The following is a 20438-nucleotide window of genomic DNA, read 5'->3' on the forward strand; positions in this document are numbered from 1 at the left end:
TTCTACATTTTTGCTGTTCATCGTCAGGCAAGACATCAAGTCTTCTGACTGATTGTGATGCAGCCCACCATGAATTCCTCTCCTGCGTCAAACTCTTCATCTCAGAGTAGCATTTGCAACCTATGTCCTCAATTATTTGCTGGATGTATTCCAAACAGTCTTCCTCTACAGTTTTTGCCCTCTACAGTACTCCCTGGAACCATGGAAGACATGCCATGATGTCTTAACGGTCATCCCATCCCTTCTCCTTGTCAGTGTCTGCCACATATTCCTTTCCTCTCTGATTCCGCACAGAACCTCCTCATTCCTTAACTTATCAAACCCCTAATTTTCAACCTTCGTCTGTAGAACCACATCTCAAATGTTTGGATTCTCTTCTGTCCGGTTTTCCCACAGTCCATGCTTGGATTCTCTTCTGTCCGGTTTTCCCACAGTCCATGCTTTCTACCATACAATGCTGTGCTTCCAACGTACATTCTCAAAAATTTCTAGCTCAAATTAGGGCTATGTTTGATACTACTAGACTTCTCTTCGCCAGGAAAGCACTTTAAGCCAATGCTAGTCTGCTTTTGATGTCCTCCTTGCTTCATCCATCATTGTTATTCTGCTGTCTATGTAGCAGAATTCCTTAACTTCTTCACGCCCATCAATCCTGATGTTAAGTTTCTTGCCGTTCTCATTTCTGCTACTTCTCATTACTTTCATCTTTCTTCAGTTTATTATCAATCCATATTCTGTACTCATTACAATGTTCATCCCATTCTGTAGACCATATAATTCTTCTTCACTTTCATTGAAGATAGCAATGTCATCAATTAATCGTATCATTGCTATTCTTTCACCTTGACTTTTAATCCCACTCCTAAACCTTTCTTTCATTTCCATCATTTCTTCTTCAATGTATAGACTGAATAGTACATCCCTGTCTTACACCTTTTTTTAATCCAAGCACTTGGTTCTTGGTCGTCTACTCTTATTATTCTCTTTTGGGTCTTGTACATATTGTATATTACACGTCTCTCCCTATACCTTACCCCTATTTTTCTCAGAATTTCAAACATCTTGTACCATATAACACTGTCGAACATTTTTTCCAAGTCGACAAATCCTATGAACTTGTCTTGATTTTCTTTACTTTTGGTTCCATTATCAACCGTAGCATCAGAATTGTCTCTCTGGTGCCTTTGCTTTTCCTAAAGCCAAACTGATTGTCATCTAACACATCCTCAGTTTATTACTTATTTACTACTACCTCTCTTCGCAATTCACTATTCATGCAAAATCTAAATATATCACTTAATGTAACTGCAAAATCATCTCATTATATGACACATCAAAGACAGGGCTACCTGTAAAACCAGTCATGTGATTAACAAGCTAAGCTGCAACCACTGTGCTTCATTCTATGTAGGCATGACAACCAACAAGCTGTCTGTCTACAGGAATGGCCACCGACAAACTGTGCCCAAGAAACAAGTGGAGTACCCTGTTGCTGAACACGCGGCCAAACATGATAGCCCTCATTTCAATGACTGTTTCACAGCCTGTGCCATATGGGTCCTCCCCACCAACACCAACTTTTCTGAATTGCACAGGTGGGAACTTTCCCTACCATACATCCTGTGTTTCCGTAACCCTCCTGGCCTCCAACTTCATTAGTCACTGTCCTCACCCATCCAGCCCCCTCCCTGTTCCCATTCCAGCACTACACAGCCATTAATTTCACCGCCACACCCAGTCTTTTAATTTCTTTTTGTTTCCCTCCTTTCCGCAACTCCCCCCCCCCCCCCTCCCCCCTCTTTCTCTCCTGTCCTTCGTCTAAACTGCAGCACTTCACTGTCTGCTACCCCCACCATACTATCCTCCCCCTCTCCACTCCAGCCTCCTCCTTACTCCCACCCAGTTGCCACTAGCATCATGCACTGGTGCTGCTGCTCGCAGTGTGGTTTCAGTTGCTCGAGACTGCAGATGTGTGTGCAAGTTGCATTTGCGTGAGTGTGTGTGTGCGTGTGTGTATGTGTTTCTATTGTTGACAAAGGCCTTAATGGCCGAAAGTTACAATTGTGTGAATCTTTTTGCTGTGCCAATCACGACTCAGCACCTCTGCTATGTGGTAAGTAGCAACTTTCCTTCTCAAATATTGTTACATTTCATCTTGAATTTTCCATTGTTTGATTTGAGTTTAGGAGATATGATATCATATACATTGAGATGCATGAAAAACTAGCTTGTGCTTAAAATAAAGCACAAATTACCTATTTCATATCCATCCAGTGTTTCGTTATGAGAGCACTTAGCGACTTCCAACAGACCTTAAGCATAATTTGAAATCTTCTGTAAACTTTTTCTCATTTACATGGTTAAAGACAAATATTTAACACATGAACTCATTTGTAAAATAATCAGAGGTATGAAGATGTTTTGTACACAGGAGTTCAATTCTTTAAAGAATTGGAATTTACTAGTAATTTTAGAATAGCACTGACAATTTATTAAATACTAACAATAATAATACAAATGAACAGAAAAATTTGACATTAGATGTCAAAATTAGATTCTGTGCCTTGGTCCACAGCAACAGAAAAGAGATGGTACTGGGTTTTTAGTGCCAAACAGTAAGTACTAAATGGTAGTAATGGTAGTGGTAGTAGTAGTGGTGGTGGTGGTGGTGGTGGTGGTGGTGGTAATAGTAGTAGTAGTAATAATAATAATAATAATAATAATAATAATAAAAGCAGTAGCAGCACCACCACCACCAGCAGCAGAAGCAGTAGTAGCAGTAGCAGTAGTGGTTTTCTTCATACAGGACCACTTTTACAAGGATGTTGCACATGCAGACATTTACATACTTACATGTCTAGTTTGACAAGGATGGGAGACATATCACCCATGGTGTTAGAGTAAGAATCACCACAATCTTTGCCTAAAGTAATTTAAGGAAACCACAGGAAACCTAAATCAGGATGGGGAGTAATGCCTTCCAAATACAAGAACAGTGACTTAACTAGGGTGTATACGCAGACAAGAAAAAAAAATTCCCGGATTTCCCGGTTAAAATTACACTTTCTTCCGGGTGAAAATACACTTTTTCCATGTTACGTGACAGTATACTTTTCCTCGGAACTGTAAAACTCCTTTGAATAGTTATGGTTTTATACACCAGCGTAGAACTTCCCAGACCTTTAGAAAACCAAACTCAGTAAAAAAAAAACAACATACACAGCGTTACTACAAGAAAAGCAAAGCTTTCACATGCAATATTGGTCTCGAAGATTAATAAGCTGCAAGAGAAGCTAAGCTTTCACATATAATGTTGATTTCTTTTTTGCGTGTGTTACACTTTAAGGTACATCACACAAATGTGTCAGTAAAATTTTTAATAAAGACATAAATATCTGATCTTATGAGCTCAACATTTTTCTAAGTGTACGTCCTCAAAGACTTGATTTTTAAATGAGAGTCAAACGTTCTGTGATTTAAGAAATTCATCGCACATTCTCGCACATAAAAAGAAATTTACTTTGAAAGTAATGCTTTTCAAACAACCATTCGCAATATTTTCCCGTGACCTGTTAGAAATAGGTTCGTTTCAGTAGTTGTCAGAGAGCGCCAGAAACAGGCGTCACCGCGCTTGCGCAGCTACGATGATCAGAGAGCCCAAATGTTCGTAGGTGTAAAACATTAAAAGATCTTACACTATGTCATAAAAGAAACAAGACATCAGAGGATACTCCAAGAACATCGGAATTTCGTGAACCATACTACAATACATAATTCGGCTTAAAGTGCACATTCGTACGTCCAGATTCGGATGTAAATTTTCTTGAGTACCGGTACTGTATTATCTCATGTTTGGTTCTTTATTATGGCATAATGCCATACATGCTGGAAAATGAAAACATGCACTTTTGAAATGCAGCGAACAGTTGAAACTAGCCCATAGTATGGAATTAAACACTTCGTTTCAAATAAAATGACTGCCTCACTGGAAAAGATTAATAAAAGAGAAATTTCTTTAGAAAACCGACAAAAATAACTTCATTGTTCTGAAAGGCGATTAATGCTTGACTGTCAGAAAGGTGGAGATAAAACCTGAAACTAATAACATATTTTAGCCTTCCGTAATTATGCGAACACATTTTAATTCATTTGATAGCTCACGCCCATAGATATCCGTTTTGTTTTCATTTAATGTGAGAGCAATAAATGAAGAGGAAACAGCAAAATCACTAAACGTAAAAACGGGTCACATGGAGACTCCCCACTACAACTCAGACTGCTCTGTGGATCAGCCCTGGATCTCTGATATTTCTGAACCGGGCAATATTAGATAGTGGTGCCCAACCACACGTCTGTAGACAGAAGTGGGAGAAGGTACTTCTCATACGTGACACAACTGCACATGCACAAGAGCCCGCCCGTAACTGCTCAAACGAATCTAACGTAAACAGTTGTGACGTCACGCTCATCGGAGACAATTTGTTGCTAGGAAGCATTGCATAGTCGTCCCAAAGCCTTTGACACACTTTGCAGTTGGCAAACGCTTGTATGAGCACTGTGTCTTATTGTTGTATACAGCGTATTTCTTTTGCGACTTAAGTTTTATTTTCGTTTTTTCCTTTCGTTCATGTTTTGTTGCAGCAGTATTATTCTGCAGAAGCGGGATACAGTAATATCCTTCGTTAGAGTATTGGTTCTTACCCGTCAAAATCACAAAAATTTAAATTAAAACTAAAACAATTAAAAATTCCCAAAATTCCTGGGTTTATCCCGGTTTTCTCCCGGATGAAAAAATTCCCAGGTTTTCCCAGATCTCCCGGTTGTTCAGGGTCGTATACACCCTGCTTAACAGTATCACAGTTCAGTTTATCCCAACCCTATAATGCAATTTTGTTCATACATTCCTGCAAAGAAGTTAATGGGGTGAAAATCCCGTGTTAGAATGCGTGCAGAATAACTTGGGTGGTAGAGTAGATGTGCAGTCAGCTGGTAAAATGCAGGGAGAGAGGTAGTTGTGGGGATTGTGGGCAGGTGTCAACATGCTGTAGGGGAAATGCTGAGAGACAGTACAGGCTGAGAAGTAGGGAAGCCAGCTGAAATTTGGTTGGTGCTGTGACACTTTTGGGATTCAGGATAAGGACTGATTTCTTAGTAATGTTAGTGCGCATTCAGGAAGTATGTTGTTTCCACTGAACATGCATATAGAAAATTTTTCACTAGTGGTCACCTTATTGCACTCACTTGAATAGTGCTTAAAAAAAGAATCAGTTGGAAGCATACTACACCAGACACCCACAACGTAAATGAAATATCACAAAGCACATCCTTTACTGTTAATGGGGTAAAAGATGCAATGCTCAAAATGTAAAATAAAGAGCATGCAGAATGTTAATTTTTTGTCTACTGACCTTCCATGTATTCGTTGTCCTTAGAACAGGTCAGAAATTCATCATCATCATTATCATCATCATCACCACCACCACCACCACCACCACCATCAGCACTCCTCAGTATCACCGGCATGTATATCAATAACCATATCTTCCACTTTGTCTGTCAATTTTCCCTGATCTGTATGTGTTTTTAAACACTTTAGGTAAAATTCATTGCAGCCACCCAGCTCTTTACCAGTGCCCATACCATTTCTATGACATTTAGTTCAGGGTGATAAGGGAAATTACCATTAATGTGCACAAATTCATCTACAGTTAAAATCTTTGTAAGTCTGACGCTTTTTGTTAAGACAAGCACCAAAATCTTTGTGCTTTTGTGGTAAAATTTAATGTTACGAGAATTTAGCCAACAAGCCATCTCAGTTTTGCTGTTATGCAATGTTGGTGGTTTTTCTTGCAGAGCATTGTCAAGCACAACAGATTCTTTTTTTCAAGTTTGATATCAGTTTATATTCCAGCCACCTGGTAAAAAATATATTTGTTCAGTCGAAGTGTGACAGTGTTTTATGCATGTACTTCACTCAGATAATAAAAGGTAGAACAACTACCTTGAAAAATTTGCAGCATTCACCTTTCTACAGTAATCTCCCATTTCAGTTCATGGTTTGAAAACTAAAATTGCATTTGACACAAAACCTAATTTTCCTCCACTGGTCAGAAACATTTCATAAATGCATTAATAAAATGGAAGAAATTTTCAGTCATGGCTTGGTAGAACATATCTAAATTTAAAAGATATGCTCACTTTCTTCTGTTCTATGTATTGTAGTCCAAAAGAAAGTGTATTGTTTTTAACTTTAGATGTATTAATACCTTGCAGTCTGCAGAACTACATGGCTTTATCAGATTTTTCTGTTACCTGTGTGTCTGTAGTGAGACATTGTCCTTTTGAAATCGACACCTTTACTCACTAATTAGATCCATCTCTCCACTCATTGGGGTAGTATGTGAACTGTGAATATATGTTTCACCGAATTTTATGGACATGTCAAATTTCGGCGCAAATACAAAAGTTTTTCACAGACACATATCTCCAATAACCAATAACAGAAAGAAGGCAATCACCATAAACTCATATTAACAATTATTTTCACCTACAATGTCATTCTGACAAAAATTGCAGCTACTTGGTTTTGGTCAATAGTAGACATGACACTGAAGCACACGCAAGCAGAAAATCAGAACTGTGCTCCTCGAAGATGGTGTTTAGTTCAAAAACAAGTTTTAGATTAAAGAACAAAAAAAAGTAAAATAAAAAGAGAGAGAGAATGGCTAGCCAGTACTTATTTTCATGGGATGAAGTACTGGTGATAGAAATATTTAAAAGACAAAACATTACAAGTGACCCACATATTGGATAGATGAGTGGAAACAAAGAAAAAACAGTTTTACATGATAGAAAAAAATATAAAATAAAAAAGAGAGAGAATTTGCATGGGACGAAGTATTGGTGAAAGACACATTAAAAGCGAAAACATTATGAGAGCCATCCACCTGTTGCAAAGATGAGGGGAATAAAAGGAGGAGGAGGATGCTTTAGAAAGAGTAGAAGGTCAAAGAGCATTGTACCAGCTTCAGTCTACAGATGAAATAAAGACAGTGGTGACAAACAAAACCTGGATACAAGAAAACAAATGAGAATTCAATAAAGGGTGCAATTAAAAACTGGAAAGAAGATGAGGAAACAATGAGAAATTGGGTCTTGCCACCCTGTCACACATATCAATGGAAGATGTGGAATATCAATGAGTGCCATCATGTATACGTCGAGTGAGGGCACTATCAGCAACAAAAAAAGAGCATCTCTTACAAACTGACCACGTGAGACCAAATAGCCAGCCTATTTAACCCTAAGTGGGCACAGTCTCGTTCTCTATCTCTGTGTCTCAGCCAATGCTGTGTTCTGATCTTAACCAATGCTTCCCTAGATGACAATGTTGTATTTATGGACTCTGCTGGATAACAATTCAAACTGCTCTTACTGTTGTCCAAGTCATCTATGCCTGTGTGAGAATGCTACAGCGAAATTACACTTTGACAACTATGACCAGCCATATTTATTCAACTAAGCTAATTAAATAACTACTGCAGTGCATTCCACCACCATCTATCAGGAAACACCTGTGTTACTATCTGGCAACTTGCCCATATTCACTTTAATCTGGGAGGACAGTGAGTTAGTTACCCATGTTCTTTTAATTTTCTTGTAGCTAAGTAGAATTATTTTATTTTAGTGTAAACTTTTTGCTTCATGTTATGACGTACACATGCAAGTGTAACAAATAACTGTTGCCATGGCAGAGAAAATCACGAAACTGTTGACAACAATGGGATCAACTGGTAAAAGTTTTGACATTTTCAATGCTCACACATTCACAAGTGTTGCACAGCTTTTCCAACTTTTCAACCATGCACAGGAAGGTTGGTAAATGAACCACAAACAATTAGCACTGGATTTTCAGGCAAGTGATACTAAGTTTGTGGACTGTCCGTGGGCATTTATGTTGTCAACCAATCCGCAACTATATTACTTAGTACAAATGTTGGTTTCCCCATTGGTGATGTCCTCGTCAAATACTTCTGTCATACTTTCAGAATATTTTCCCACCAAGATGCATATAGTAGAAGCCCATTTAGAATCTGATTTCAAAAGCTGCACTTTGTGACTGCCAACTTTCAAGGTTCAAGCAGAAAGTGATAATTTATGTCTGTGTGTGGACAACCTATACTGAAAGTTAAATTCAATATGTGGTAATCCAGAACACACAGTCCACTGCCTGCATCAGTGGGCCTTGTATTTATCACACTATCAGTAAACTGTACTCTACTATCCACAAAATATTCCTGCAGACAACCTGTCTGAATTTCCTATGAGCCCAGACTCAGATTTCAACAGGACTCAAGCAGTCTGTTTCCAGATGGCTACCCATATCCTTGGAAGACATTCCAATCAATTCTAGAGATGTTGCAGCAGCATCCACCTTTGACCAAATTCTCCAGCAGCTCCTCCAGTATGTACGCAGAGGATGGTCCCTCAAGTTGTCAGCCACAGCACCATCAGGTCACCACTACTTCTCTGTCCAACGACATCAGCTTCAAATATGTCAACATCAGCTGCTGTTAATGCAAGAAGATGATAACTGCTGGGCTGAGGTGCCACATGCCTGCAGCAACAGTGTGCGCGAGCGCCCACACACACACACACACACACACACACACACATTTTCCCCCAGAGCTGTAAAACTTATCAGTCCCCTGAATGGTGAAGGATTTATATACCAGTATAGAACTTTCCAGTACTTTACGATATGTAATCAACAAAAAACAATGCCTTTTGGAGAGATCTTTGAAGTGCAGCAAAATCTACACTGCAAAATTTCATAATACAAAAGTATAAACTGGAATTCCAGCAATTATACCACGCTAGATTCTGCGGCACTGACATCAAGCTGGTGAGACACGCTTCTGCCAGCCAATCGTAGCTCATGTTACATGATCTCACCAACCAATGACAGCAGATATTCAGAGCATTGGAAATGTGTTGCAGTGAGCCAATAGCAACATCATGTTAGGTATACAAACCACAATTAGAGAAAGTTAATAGTTTAAATTAATATAAACACTGTATAACCACAAGAAAAGCTAACCTTTCACATATAATACTGACTGTCAAAACTTTTTGCTGTTTTTTTCCAAGGGTTTGGTTAGGCAGGGTCCTAGCAGCAACAGCTTAAATTGCACAGCTGAATATTTTCGACAAGCATGATTATAAATTTCACTATCTCTATTGCTTAGGAAAGAACTAAAATAAATATGAAAAACTAACCTGGAAACTTGGTCTTTTTAGCATATATTACCTTCTTAAGATGCATCAAAAACAAATGTCCCATTAAAATTTTACATAATGCCATAGATGGCTGGACTTGTGGGCCAGAAATTTTTCTAAGTTGCTGGTCCTCAGTGTTAAAGATACAATAGTTGACTAATGGGCTGGATAGCTTCTTCAGGTTGTGTAAAATATTCTGGTCAAGTATATGTCTGGCTTCAAGAAGAATTACACTGAATATGCTACCAGATACAGTGAAATAAAGGTTGAGGATTTTAAACATGGACAGCAGCTGTTGGGGGTGAAGGTTAGCAGAAGCAATGTTTTACTGGCCAGTCATGTTGTCCTTTGTAAATTTATAGTTTTCTCAAGTGAATTTTTCTTTTGATACAAACTATACACAAAATGTGATTGGAGGTATGTTAAGGTATTAAATAGTTAGGACCGCAGTAAACTCATAATCTAAATGTCAGTTAGTAATATGACTTTGTTTCACACTGCTTTTAGAGAAAATACCAATATTAAACCAGCCTGCAGAGATAATGACTTCAATATTTTGTGTAAACAGAATGAGAGACAATACTCAACAATTATAGCAATACTTAACTGCTGCACTGTTTACTTGCAAGAGATAATAAAACTGGATAATAAAACTAGATATTAAAACTGGATTCTGGTTTAAGGAGTTCAGAGCTAAAGATAAAGTGAACGAACAATACATTTGTGGCAGAAGAGTATTGGTTTCCCATTATTTCAAGGGCTGTCTTAACCTTCTCTACTATTAATTTTCTTTTCTTCTCAAAAACATTTAAAATTAAGTTTTTTATGTCAATGGATGTTGTTGTCTTTCTGTGTCAGAAACACTGCCAAAACCAGGGCCAAACACTTAGTACACTTACAACACATACTTATTCTACACTTACTAGTAATGCATGGAAAATCCTAGTCTACATACTTTTCTGCAAGGAAGCATTTAAATTAATAAAGAACAGAAGCAGAAAATGCAGTTATAGTCACCTGCACACAGTAGTAGCAGAAAACGTGAGTGCACCCAATACATTGTGGCTGAATAGGAGGCTCATTACAAACAGCACACCGTGTTGTTGTTGTAAAAACAGGGTTGACAATTGGCTGTTGATATCTTCCACTTGTACCCCGACTTCTTCTTAGCCAGTTAAACCATTGGCGTATTGTAATAGTGTTAATAAGTGGCAGTGCAAGGTTTAAAATCTCCTGTCAAAAGACACACATATAATACTTAGTATATGAAATTAACACCAATGAAACACAAAATCTTTGTAATAGGTAAATTATGTTCCATATAGTTCTATTCAACTACTGAAATTTGTGAGGGCTCTCATCAAAATATTAATGGATTTCAGTTTAAAAAAAAAAGAAGTCTCAAGCCTCTACAGTCAAAATTATATAGGCAGTAGAAATCCCTACACTGAGCGCTTTGTAGTATGAACCCAAGGGTAGAAATGAGTATTTAATTTTTTATACATACAAACAACTCACATCTTATAGCAACACATTGATCATAACAAGGGTTCAAAATGATGATTGCCAAATTCAATACATATAACTGTACAATTCCTGTTCACCAACTGACAGAGAATCATGGTTTGCGACCTGAGACAAGCATGAAATATATTCTCCATCACTCCCGGCTTTGAAAAAATCATCATGACTGAAAGACGCCTCATCCATGAATGATACAATCTGTAATAGGTTCAGCACTTAGAGTAGTGTGCAGGATAATCCTTTGACAGAACTGAAATCTGGGTTCAAAATCATTTAGCCCCATTGCTTGCCCACTTTTATGATTAGTGTGTAATCGATGCTCCACCTGCATTCTCCACATTTGTTGTTGCTGTTGTGGTCTTCAGTCCTGAGACTGGTTTGATGCAGCTCTCCATGCTACTCTATCCTGTGCAAGCTTTTTCATCTCCCAGTACCTACTGCAACCTACATCCTTCTGAATCTGCTTAGTGTATTCATCTCTTGGTCTCCCTCTACGATTTTTACCCTCCACGCTGCCCTCCAATACTACATTGGTGATCCCTTGATGCCTCAGAACATGTCCTGTCAACCGATCCCTTCTTCTGGTCAAGTTGTGCCACAAACTTCTCTTCTCCCCAATCCTATTCAATACTTCCTCATTAGTTATGTGATCTACCCATCTAATCTTCAGCATTCTTCTGTAGCACCACATTTCGAAAGCTTCTATTCTCTTCTTGTCCAAACTATTTATCGTCCATGTTTCACTTCCATACATGGCTACACTCCATACGAATACTTTCAGAAATGACTTCCTGACACTTAAATCAATACTGGATGTTAACAAATTTCTCTTCTTCAGAAACGCTTTCCTTGCCATTGCCAGCCTACATTTTATATCCTCTCTACTTCGACCATCATCAGTTATTTTGCTCCCCAAATAGCAAAACTCCTTTACTACTTTAAGTGCCTCATTTCCTAATCTAATTCCCTCAGCATCACCCGACTTAATTAGATTACACTCCATTATCCTTGTTTTGCTTTTGTTGATGTTCATCTTATATCCTCCTTTCAAGACTCTGTCCATTCCATTCAACTGCTCTTCCAAGTCCTTTGCTGTCTCTGACAGAATTACAATGTCATCGGCGAACCTCAAAGTTTTTATTTCTTCTCCATGAATTTTAATACCTACTCCTAGTTTTTCTTTTGTTTCCTTTACTGCTTGCTCAATATACAGATTGAACAACATCGGGGAGAGGCTACAACCCTGTCTTACTCCCTTCCCAACCACTGCTTCCCTTTCATGTCCCTCGACTCTTATAACTGCCATCTGGTTTCTACATTATATTCTTCAAAATCAGTATTTTAAGGGCAAGGTGACAAGTGTATTGTTATGAATATGTTCCCACATGATCCAATAACATCTCAAATTCTACCAAATGAACAACTCTTTACCGAGCATTGTCATCATTATCATCTCTCTGTGGTTGAACAACCTAATTTCTACCACAGCAATAAGTTTCTCTCAATTAGGAAGATACTTGTTCTGACAATTTTTTTACAGATAGTTTGGTCCTGCAGGTTATCTTGCAGCATCATACACTAAATCATATCTGCAAGTTCCTGTAATGTGTAATGGTCCATCTTCTACAACTAGTCACAACACGTAAAAGATGTAAACTCCAACTTGGACACAACTACGTACTGTTTTTCAAGGTGACACTACCAATACTGGTGTGTCAGGCACTTACTCATTAGCAAATGAAAGCAGGTTAAAAACTTGTTACCTACAAGTACAGAACATATCAGACCTTGTACAGCCTAAAATATTCACTATCGATAGCTTCCAATTGTACCGCCTAAAATATTCAGTATCGATAACTTCCAACACCAGCAGAAGTGGCTGGTTTCTGATGTACCTTCACTCATGATGCTTTTGATCTCAGAGATCACACATCCATATAGTTCACAGGCCCGCTTATAGAGGCGGGTTGGCCCCTGGCACACACTGGTGAGCCACCAAAGAAACAGTATTATTTACACAACTGCAAGTGAATGTTCAGCCTAGTCTGTAACCTGTATTACTGGTGTCCAGTTAATGTGTTTAGTGCTGTGTGCAACCTGTACTTCACTGTATCTTATGTTGGCTCTATAAAGAACTATGTTCCATAAATTGTGTTTGTTGCTGCTACAACAAACTTGGTGACGAGTGAGGGTCACACTTTCTCCAGGTCACATTTTCTCCATGTGTTAGTGTCAGTGCTACGTCACCTGACAAGCATCTTGAAGGAATACTCCAACGTTTCATTGCCCAGCATGGAACAACAGCGGGCTCTCACCACCACTGTCAATCAAGTGGTATCCACATGTTCGCGGCAGGTTACTCTCCCATCAGTGCAACCATTGCCCCTCCTGGCATATGATGAATTGGCTAAGGTTTGGGACTCCTACAAGATATGTTTACACCAACATTTCCAGGTTTTTCACCTGGGTGATGCAAATCTGTGGATTTCTTTCTTTCCTAGCTTATCTGCTGTTGTACCAACTTGCACTGTTGCATGTCCTAGAAGATATGGTTACACCAACATTTCCAGGTTTTTCACCTGGGTGATGCAAATCTGTGGATTTCTTTCTTTCCTAGCTTATCTGCTGTTGTGCCAACTTGCACTGTTGCATGTTCTGGCCAGCTTATCATTTGATGAAATGTGCAAGCTTCTCTCATTCTATTACTGTGACAGTACACATGTCACTGTGATGTGTGTGGAAATTTACCATTGTCAGAAACACCAAACCCAATCTTACAAAGCCTGGGCTGCAGAATTACATGGGTTGAGCCACCATTGTAAATTTGTCACTAGCACCCATCACGAATTCTATATTGATCACATGGTGCTTGATGTTATTATGCGTCTGGCCCAAGATGGGGAAATCCATCAAAAAGCACTTCAGTGTGAGAATCCGGTGTTTACGGATGTGCTCAATATAGCACAATGCGTTAAAGTGGCATGAGCTGCAGGCAACCAGAAAGCTGTATGGGGAGGAGGTAATGGAAGTTGCTCAACCAACCCCTATTAGGCACTCTGTAAGTGTTCAGGATGACAGGGAATCCATTGCAGCAGTACAACCTTCAACTCAGCGTCACATAGGTCAGTGTCGGTTATCGCAAAAGCAGCAACAGGCCGCATCACAACAGCAGCAGCCAGGTGCCCCCTTTACATCTTGCCTGTACTCCTTCACCCACCACGAGTGTGCTGCATGCCCTAAGCATTGGGCCGTTTGCAACAAGTGTCAAAAGTAAGGCCACACTGCATTGGTGTGTAACTCCTCTTCAAACATGGAGGACACAGTAGTACCATGGACATAAACACTATCTCTACTGGAAAGACCAAAACCAACTGCAGGAACGCCTTGGGCTGCGGATCGGAGCCGCCAGGCAGGGAAGCCACTGGCAGTGGAGCACGCACCACCGGGTAAGCACAAGGACGAGTCGGACAACAGACCAACGACAACCGACAACAACAGACAACGACCGACAAAACAAGGAAGAGATAAAACAACGGAGGATTGTAGAAACCACAACACCAAACACCAACAGTAAATCCACTTGGAACCAGAACCAGGCAAATGTCAACAACGAGCAACGACCAGAACGCAGTACCGCCGAGATAGAGATGCAATCCAGAATGAATACCAGACTGACTGGACTAGGGCAGAGCAGGTCACTATATACGAAACCGGAGGGAGCGGCTATTGGCCGCAGTCTGCACATGGTGTAGCAGTGGCGCCCTCGCTGCACGAGAGCCGCTGCGCGGAAGAGCCGCCGCGGACACGGAGCCCTCTATGGGCTGGCCACATCCATTTGTTCTGGCGCGTGTTCGACTTCCACGGCGGGAGGTACTAGATCCTTCCCCCCCAAAATTGGTGCATAGGCGCGGAAATGCTCCGGACGATGCCAAGGCGGGCGGAACGAGGGCACGGGTTGTTATACGTCCCGAGGGACCACTGGGGAAAGGGAGTGCCGACTGTCTGCAGCATCCATCAAGGTGTCACCAGAGGGCAGCAGGTAAGAGGGCGTCTCTATACCCTGGTGAGGCGGAAGGGGTGTCTGCAGAGCCGGCGAGGAGATGGAGGTTGAAGGAAAGGGCTCGAGGGACGTGTCTGCACCAGGAAGCAGGGAAGGCGGTGAGGGAGGAATCAAGGCGGGGGCCCGAGGGTGGAGTTGGTTATGGTGGCGACACTTGTGTCTGTACAGTCGTCACACGCTGCCCATGAGCCGCCGTCACTGTAGTGGGTGTCCATGCAGGTGTGCTGCCATAGGAGCAGGCCCACACGGCCATGCCCGGGGCGTAACGCTGGAAGGGGCGAGAGCGGGGCCCAGAAGGGGATGGTGTCAGCAGGTGGAGGAGGGTCCGAGGAGTTCGGCAGGACTATGACCAGCCACCGGCGTAATGCAGAAGGTGCTTAGAAAATAGGTGAAGGCTGAGGTGGTGGCTGACGGCTCCACTGATTCCATCAGCTGCTGTTTGAAAGTGCGGACCAGGCGTTCCGCTGCACCATTGGATGAAGGATGGAAGGGGGGGAGAGCGAATGTGTTTGATACCGTTAGCTGAGCAGGAGTTCTGGAACGAGGACGCCGTGAATTGGGGCCCGTTATCTGTGACCAACGTGTGAGGAAGGCCTTCAATGGCCAACACCTGGGCCAAGGCGATGAGGGTGGCGTCAGTGGTGGTGGACGCCATACGGACCACATATGGGTATTTGGAATAGGCATCCACAATGAGGAGCCACATGGAGCCTAAGAAGGGGCCTGCAAAATCTAGATGGATCCTGTCCCAGGGTTGGCTGGGTGTTGGCCACGGCGTGAAAGATTGTGTAGGACTAGCCTGATGACGCGCACACACTGTGCAACCACGGACCAGGTGCTCAATGTCTCCATCGATCCCTGGCCAATAGACATGTTGTCGAGCCAACGCCTTCATGCGAGACATCCCCCAGTGTCCGCGGTGTAATAAGTGCAGAACCCGGTGGTGGGCATCCGAGTCTGTGGACAACAGGAGGACGTCCTCCATTACTGAAAGTCTGTGTGAGACATGACGCCACGGGCTGAAGTCAGTTTTCAAACGTCGGGTAAGGTAGGGAGGCCAACCATGGGTCACATAGCAGAGAACTTGCCGCAGAATGGGGTCCATGCATGTGGAAGCGGCGATTTGCGTAGCTGTCAGAGGAAATCCATTGATAGTCTCCTGGCGGGCAGAGTTGATGTGGAAGCACAGGACTTCCTGCTCGTCGAACGCCAGATCGGGTCCTGCTGGGAGACGTCACAAGGCATCTGCATTAGTGTGTTGACTGGTGGGCTTATAGCGGATGGTGTAAGTGTAATTATGCAAGAACAAAGCCCAGTGCTGAAGACGCTGAGCCGTCTATTCTGGGAGGTGTGAATGGGGCCCGAAAAACGACACTAAGGGATTGTGATCCGTGAGGAGGGTGAACTGCACCCCAAACAGGTATATGTGAAATTTCTGAACTGCACAAATAATGGCAAGAGCCTCCTTTTCGATCTGAGAGTAATTCCTTTGTGCAAGAGTTAATGTCTTGGATGCATATGCCACAGGTTGTTCCGACCCATCCTCATTCCTGTGTGCCAGGACTGCCCCAATCCCGTACGCTGAGGCATCGGCCCTCACCACCAAGGGACAATCCAGAGAGAAAGGCGTAAGGCAAGGGGCAGTTTTCAGCATCGTCTTCAGGTGGGTGAAAGCCTGATCGCAGGCAGAAGTCCACGTGTAAGGTACCCCATTAATATGCAGGCGATTTAGGGGATGTGCGACGTGGGCGGATTGGGGTAAGAACTTTAAGTAATAATTGACTTTCCACAAAAATACCTGGAGTTCGGATAAGTTTTGTGGACGGGGAAGGGCATCGGTGGCAGCGACATTGCGGTCCGAAGGGTGAATGCCATCTTTACTAAGCCAATGTTCTAAGTACTCCACTTCCAGTTGAAAAAAACTGCACTTCTCCAGCCGACAACGTAAACCCGCAGCCTGCAGGGCATGAAATAAGGTGCTGAGGTTGCACAGATGTTCCTGGCATGTGCGCCCCATGACTAAGATATCATAGAGGTAATTGACACAAGCTGGTATTGGTTGCATAAGTTGCTCGAGATACCGCTGGAAAATCGCAGGGGCAGAGGAAATGCCAAACGGAAGATGCTTGTATTTATAGAGACCGAAAGGCGTGTTGATGACGACGATGGCCTGCGATTCCTCATCCAATAGCAATTGGTGATAGGCTTCTGCCAGATCAATCTTATAAAAGTGCTCGCCACCTGCCAGTTCAGCGAGAAGGTCTTCCTGTCGAGGAATGGGATAAGTTTCGACCAAAGACTGAGTGTTGACCGTAGCCCCAAAATCCCCACAAAGCCGAAGCGATCCATTGGGTTTCTTGATGACCACTAAGGGTGTTGCCCAGGCACTCGATTGTACTGGCTCGATAACCCCAGCAGCCTGGAGCCGATCGAGTTCCTGCTTGACGGCCACATGTAAGGCTACCGGAACAGGCCGAGCCCGACAAAAGCGAGGCCGTGCGGTCGGCAGTGAAGTGATGTGTGCCTCGAAATTGGAAGCACAGCCCAGGTCCACCGAAAACAGGGAGGAAAAGGACATGCACAGATCGTCTAGGTCCTGAAATGCAACCATAGTTGAAACGAACTGCACTTTGTCTTGAATGGAAAAGCCAAACCGTGTAAACGCATCTAGTCCAAAAATGTCCGAAGCCGACAGGTGGTCCACCACAAAGAGGGTAAGGGGCCGGGGAACGTTTTTGTAGATGGCTATAACAGAAAACTGTCCACGGAGAGGGGTGGAACAATCGCCGTAGGTGACCAACCTCCGAGAGGGTGGGGACAATTCTGGAGACCCGAGACATGCATACATTGTCAGATTGACCAAAGAAACGGTGGCCCCCGTATCAACCTGGAAACGGACGTCCTCGTTAAAGATGCATAGGGTGAGGAATAACTTTTGAGTCAATCTGTCAGTCCGAGGGGCGACTGCGTGTAAAGCATGGACGGCCTCCTGTTGTCCTGCAGGGGCGGGACGGGGACAGGTCGAGCGGCTACGACAGACTGATCGAAGGTGGCCTTCTTTCTCACAGAGCGAACAGGTCTTCCAGCGATGGGGACAGTCAGCTCGAGTGTGGGCCGAGAAGCACTGGGGGCACAACATCGAGGGGCAACCGGCGGTTCGGACGCCATAGAGACGTCAGACAGCGAGGAATCTCGACGGCGGTGCCCTCTGGAGACTGTGCCCCATCGACGGCGGGAAGGAGTGGATCGGGAAGTGGACTCGACCGCTGCCACCTGGGGCCGCGCCATGAGACGTTCGTTTGGCGCTTGAGGAATTTTGAAGGAATGGGCAATACGCAGAATGTCTTCCAACGAGGGGTTGTCCAACTTTATCGCCGCAGTGCGGACCTCTGGATCGGGTGCCAGTTGAATGACCACATCCCAAATTAACGAATCTGCATATGACGCCTTGCACTGCTGATTGGTGCATGTGAAGTTGCATTTGCGGCTGAGGCTTTGCAAATCCGTCACCCAGGAATGGTAGGACTGACCCGGCTGCTTGTGGTATTGATGGAATTCCAAGCGAGACGCAACCACATGGTATCGCTGGGAATAATAGTTAGTTAGCAACACACAGATCTCGTGAAAGGAGAGAGCCACGGGGTTGGCCAATGGTGCCAACTTGCGGAGCAAAAAACACGTGTCCGGTGAGGCCCAAGACAAGAATAACGACCGCTGCAGAGAGTCACCCAACACCTGAAAGGCTGTGAAATGTTGTTTCAGATGATGCAGGTATGTTTCCCAATCCTCTTTTGCGTCGTTGAACGGTGGGAACGACGGCGGACGTGGGAACGGGGCACCTGGGAGATGAGGGTGGAGGGAATCCCGCTTATTGAACCTGTCTGAGAGCAACTGCACCGATGTCTGTAAGACCTCCAACTGCTGCTGTCGTATGAGCTGCTGCTGTTGCTCTAAGAGAGTGAGCAATTTCTCTTCCATCCCATCCTCGTTGCCAATGTAGTGACCAAAACCAACTGCGGGAACACCTTGGGCTGCGGATCGGAGCCGCCAGGTTGGGAAGCCACCAGCGGTGGAGCACACACCACCGGGTAAACACAAGGACAAGTCGGACGACAGACCAACGACAACTGACAACAACCGACAACGACCGACTATGACCGACAAAACAAGGAAGAGATAAAACAATGGAGGCTTGTAAAAACCACAACACCAACAGTAAATCCACTCTGAACCAGAGCCAGGCAAATGTCAACAACGAGCAACAACCAGAACGCAGTACCGCCGAGATAGAGACGCAATCCACAGAGAGTACCAGACTGACTGGACCCAGAACTGTTGTGTTCCAGCTTGATCAGCTCCAAATGTTGCCTTTCCCTTTCGAATCCTTAAGAGAAGGATTCCTATACCATTACCAACACTTGCCTTGGGCACTGCAAGTGCACCCACAATTTTTCAGCACTTTTTAGAACAGCTGACAGCCTCTGTGCCCAGCTACATCACTTACCTTGACACTACCATTGTTTCGAGTTCTCCCACCGAAGGTCACCTTAGTACTCTTCAGTCGTTATTTTCTGTTTTGTGGTCTGTAGCTCTCAAGTGCAATCTTGCTAAATCTCAATTTTTTTAGCCATCAGTTGAGTACCTAGTTTTTCAGGTTTCTCACACAGGGGTCAAGCCGGTCAGCATGTTGATGCAATTGCAGCTTTGCTGCAGCCAACCTCCATTACAGAACTGTAGGCATTTCTAGGTAAAGTTGCGAACTACCATGACTTTTTACCAGACGCATCCACTGTTGCTCAGCCCCTGCATGCACTTTTGCATAAAAATGTGCCCTTGTTTTTGGTCCCCAGCTTGTGACAAAGCCTTCACTTTGCTTAAATCTAAGCTTCAATCTGCCCCATGTCTGTTCACATTTTATCTGGAACAGCATCTCATGCTGGCTCCAGGTGTCTGTCAGCATGGTCCTGGCATGGTGTTGGTGCACAAATACATGGCTGGGTCTTAATGACACTTTGCTTACACTTCCAATCGGACCGGACCCTGTGTTTGATCAGGACGAGTTGCTTTGTTTCTATTTAGATACTGAGAACCAGAATATGGTTGATGGTTTTCCCACCACTAGTGGCACTATGGCATTGGCTGTTACCACAGATCCTGTACTTAGTTGGGTCCTCTCTCCTGTGCAGCACAGGTGGCCAGAAAAACTAATGGGCCATGCCTTGGATCCCTTGCATATTACTTCTTCCTCCAGCACTGCCTTTATGTGTTTGACAGGGTTCTTTTGTTAGTTACGAAGGATGCTGCTGCCTGGGTTGTGATTCACACTTCCTTACACCGTAATGTACTGCGGTTTCTGCATGTTAGGCATTGGGGGACCTCTCGCATGAAAGCTTTGGCCCATCTGCATATGTATTGGCCAGTCATATATGGGACATTATGTGACTTATCCCTGCTTACACTCACAATGTTCAGCAACAGGCAGCCCCACACGCACCTTTTTCCACCTGGACAATGCTGCAGCCCCTGTGGGGCATCTACATGTCGATTTCGCTGGGCCTTTCCTAAATCAGTATTG

At 43.3% G+C, this 20438-nt stretch overlaps 1 protein-coding gene across 1 annotated transcript in view; it reads right to left on the minus strand.

Annotated features, from left to right (window-relative positions):
• Positions 1 to 20438, minus strand: part of LOC126418511 (peroxisome biogenesis factor 2) — a 94426-nt gene that overhangs the window by 722 nt on the left and 73266 nt on the right. The window contains exon 5 of the mRNA XM_050085310.1: positions 10297 to 10512. Within this exon, the coding sequence (XP_049941267.1) occupies positions 10297 to 10512 (216 nt within the window). The remainder of the gene's footprint in view (positions 1 to 10296; positions 10513 to 20438) is intronic.

The sequence above is a fragment of the Schistocerca serialis genome, chromosome 9 (genome assembly GCF_023864345.2).
Source record: "Schistocerca serialis cubense isolate TAMUIC-IGC-003099 chromosome 9, iqSchSeri2.2, whole genome shotgun sequence".
Lineage (NCBI taxonomy): Eukaryota > Metazoa > Arthropoda > Insecta > Orthoptera > Acrididae > Schistocerca > Schistocerca serialis.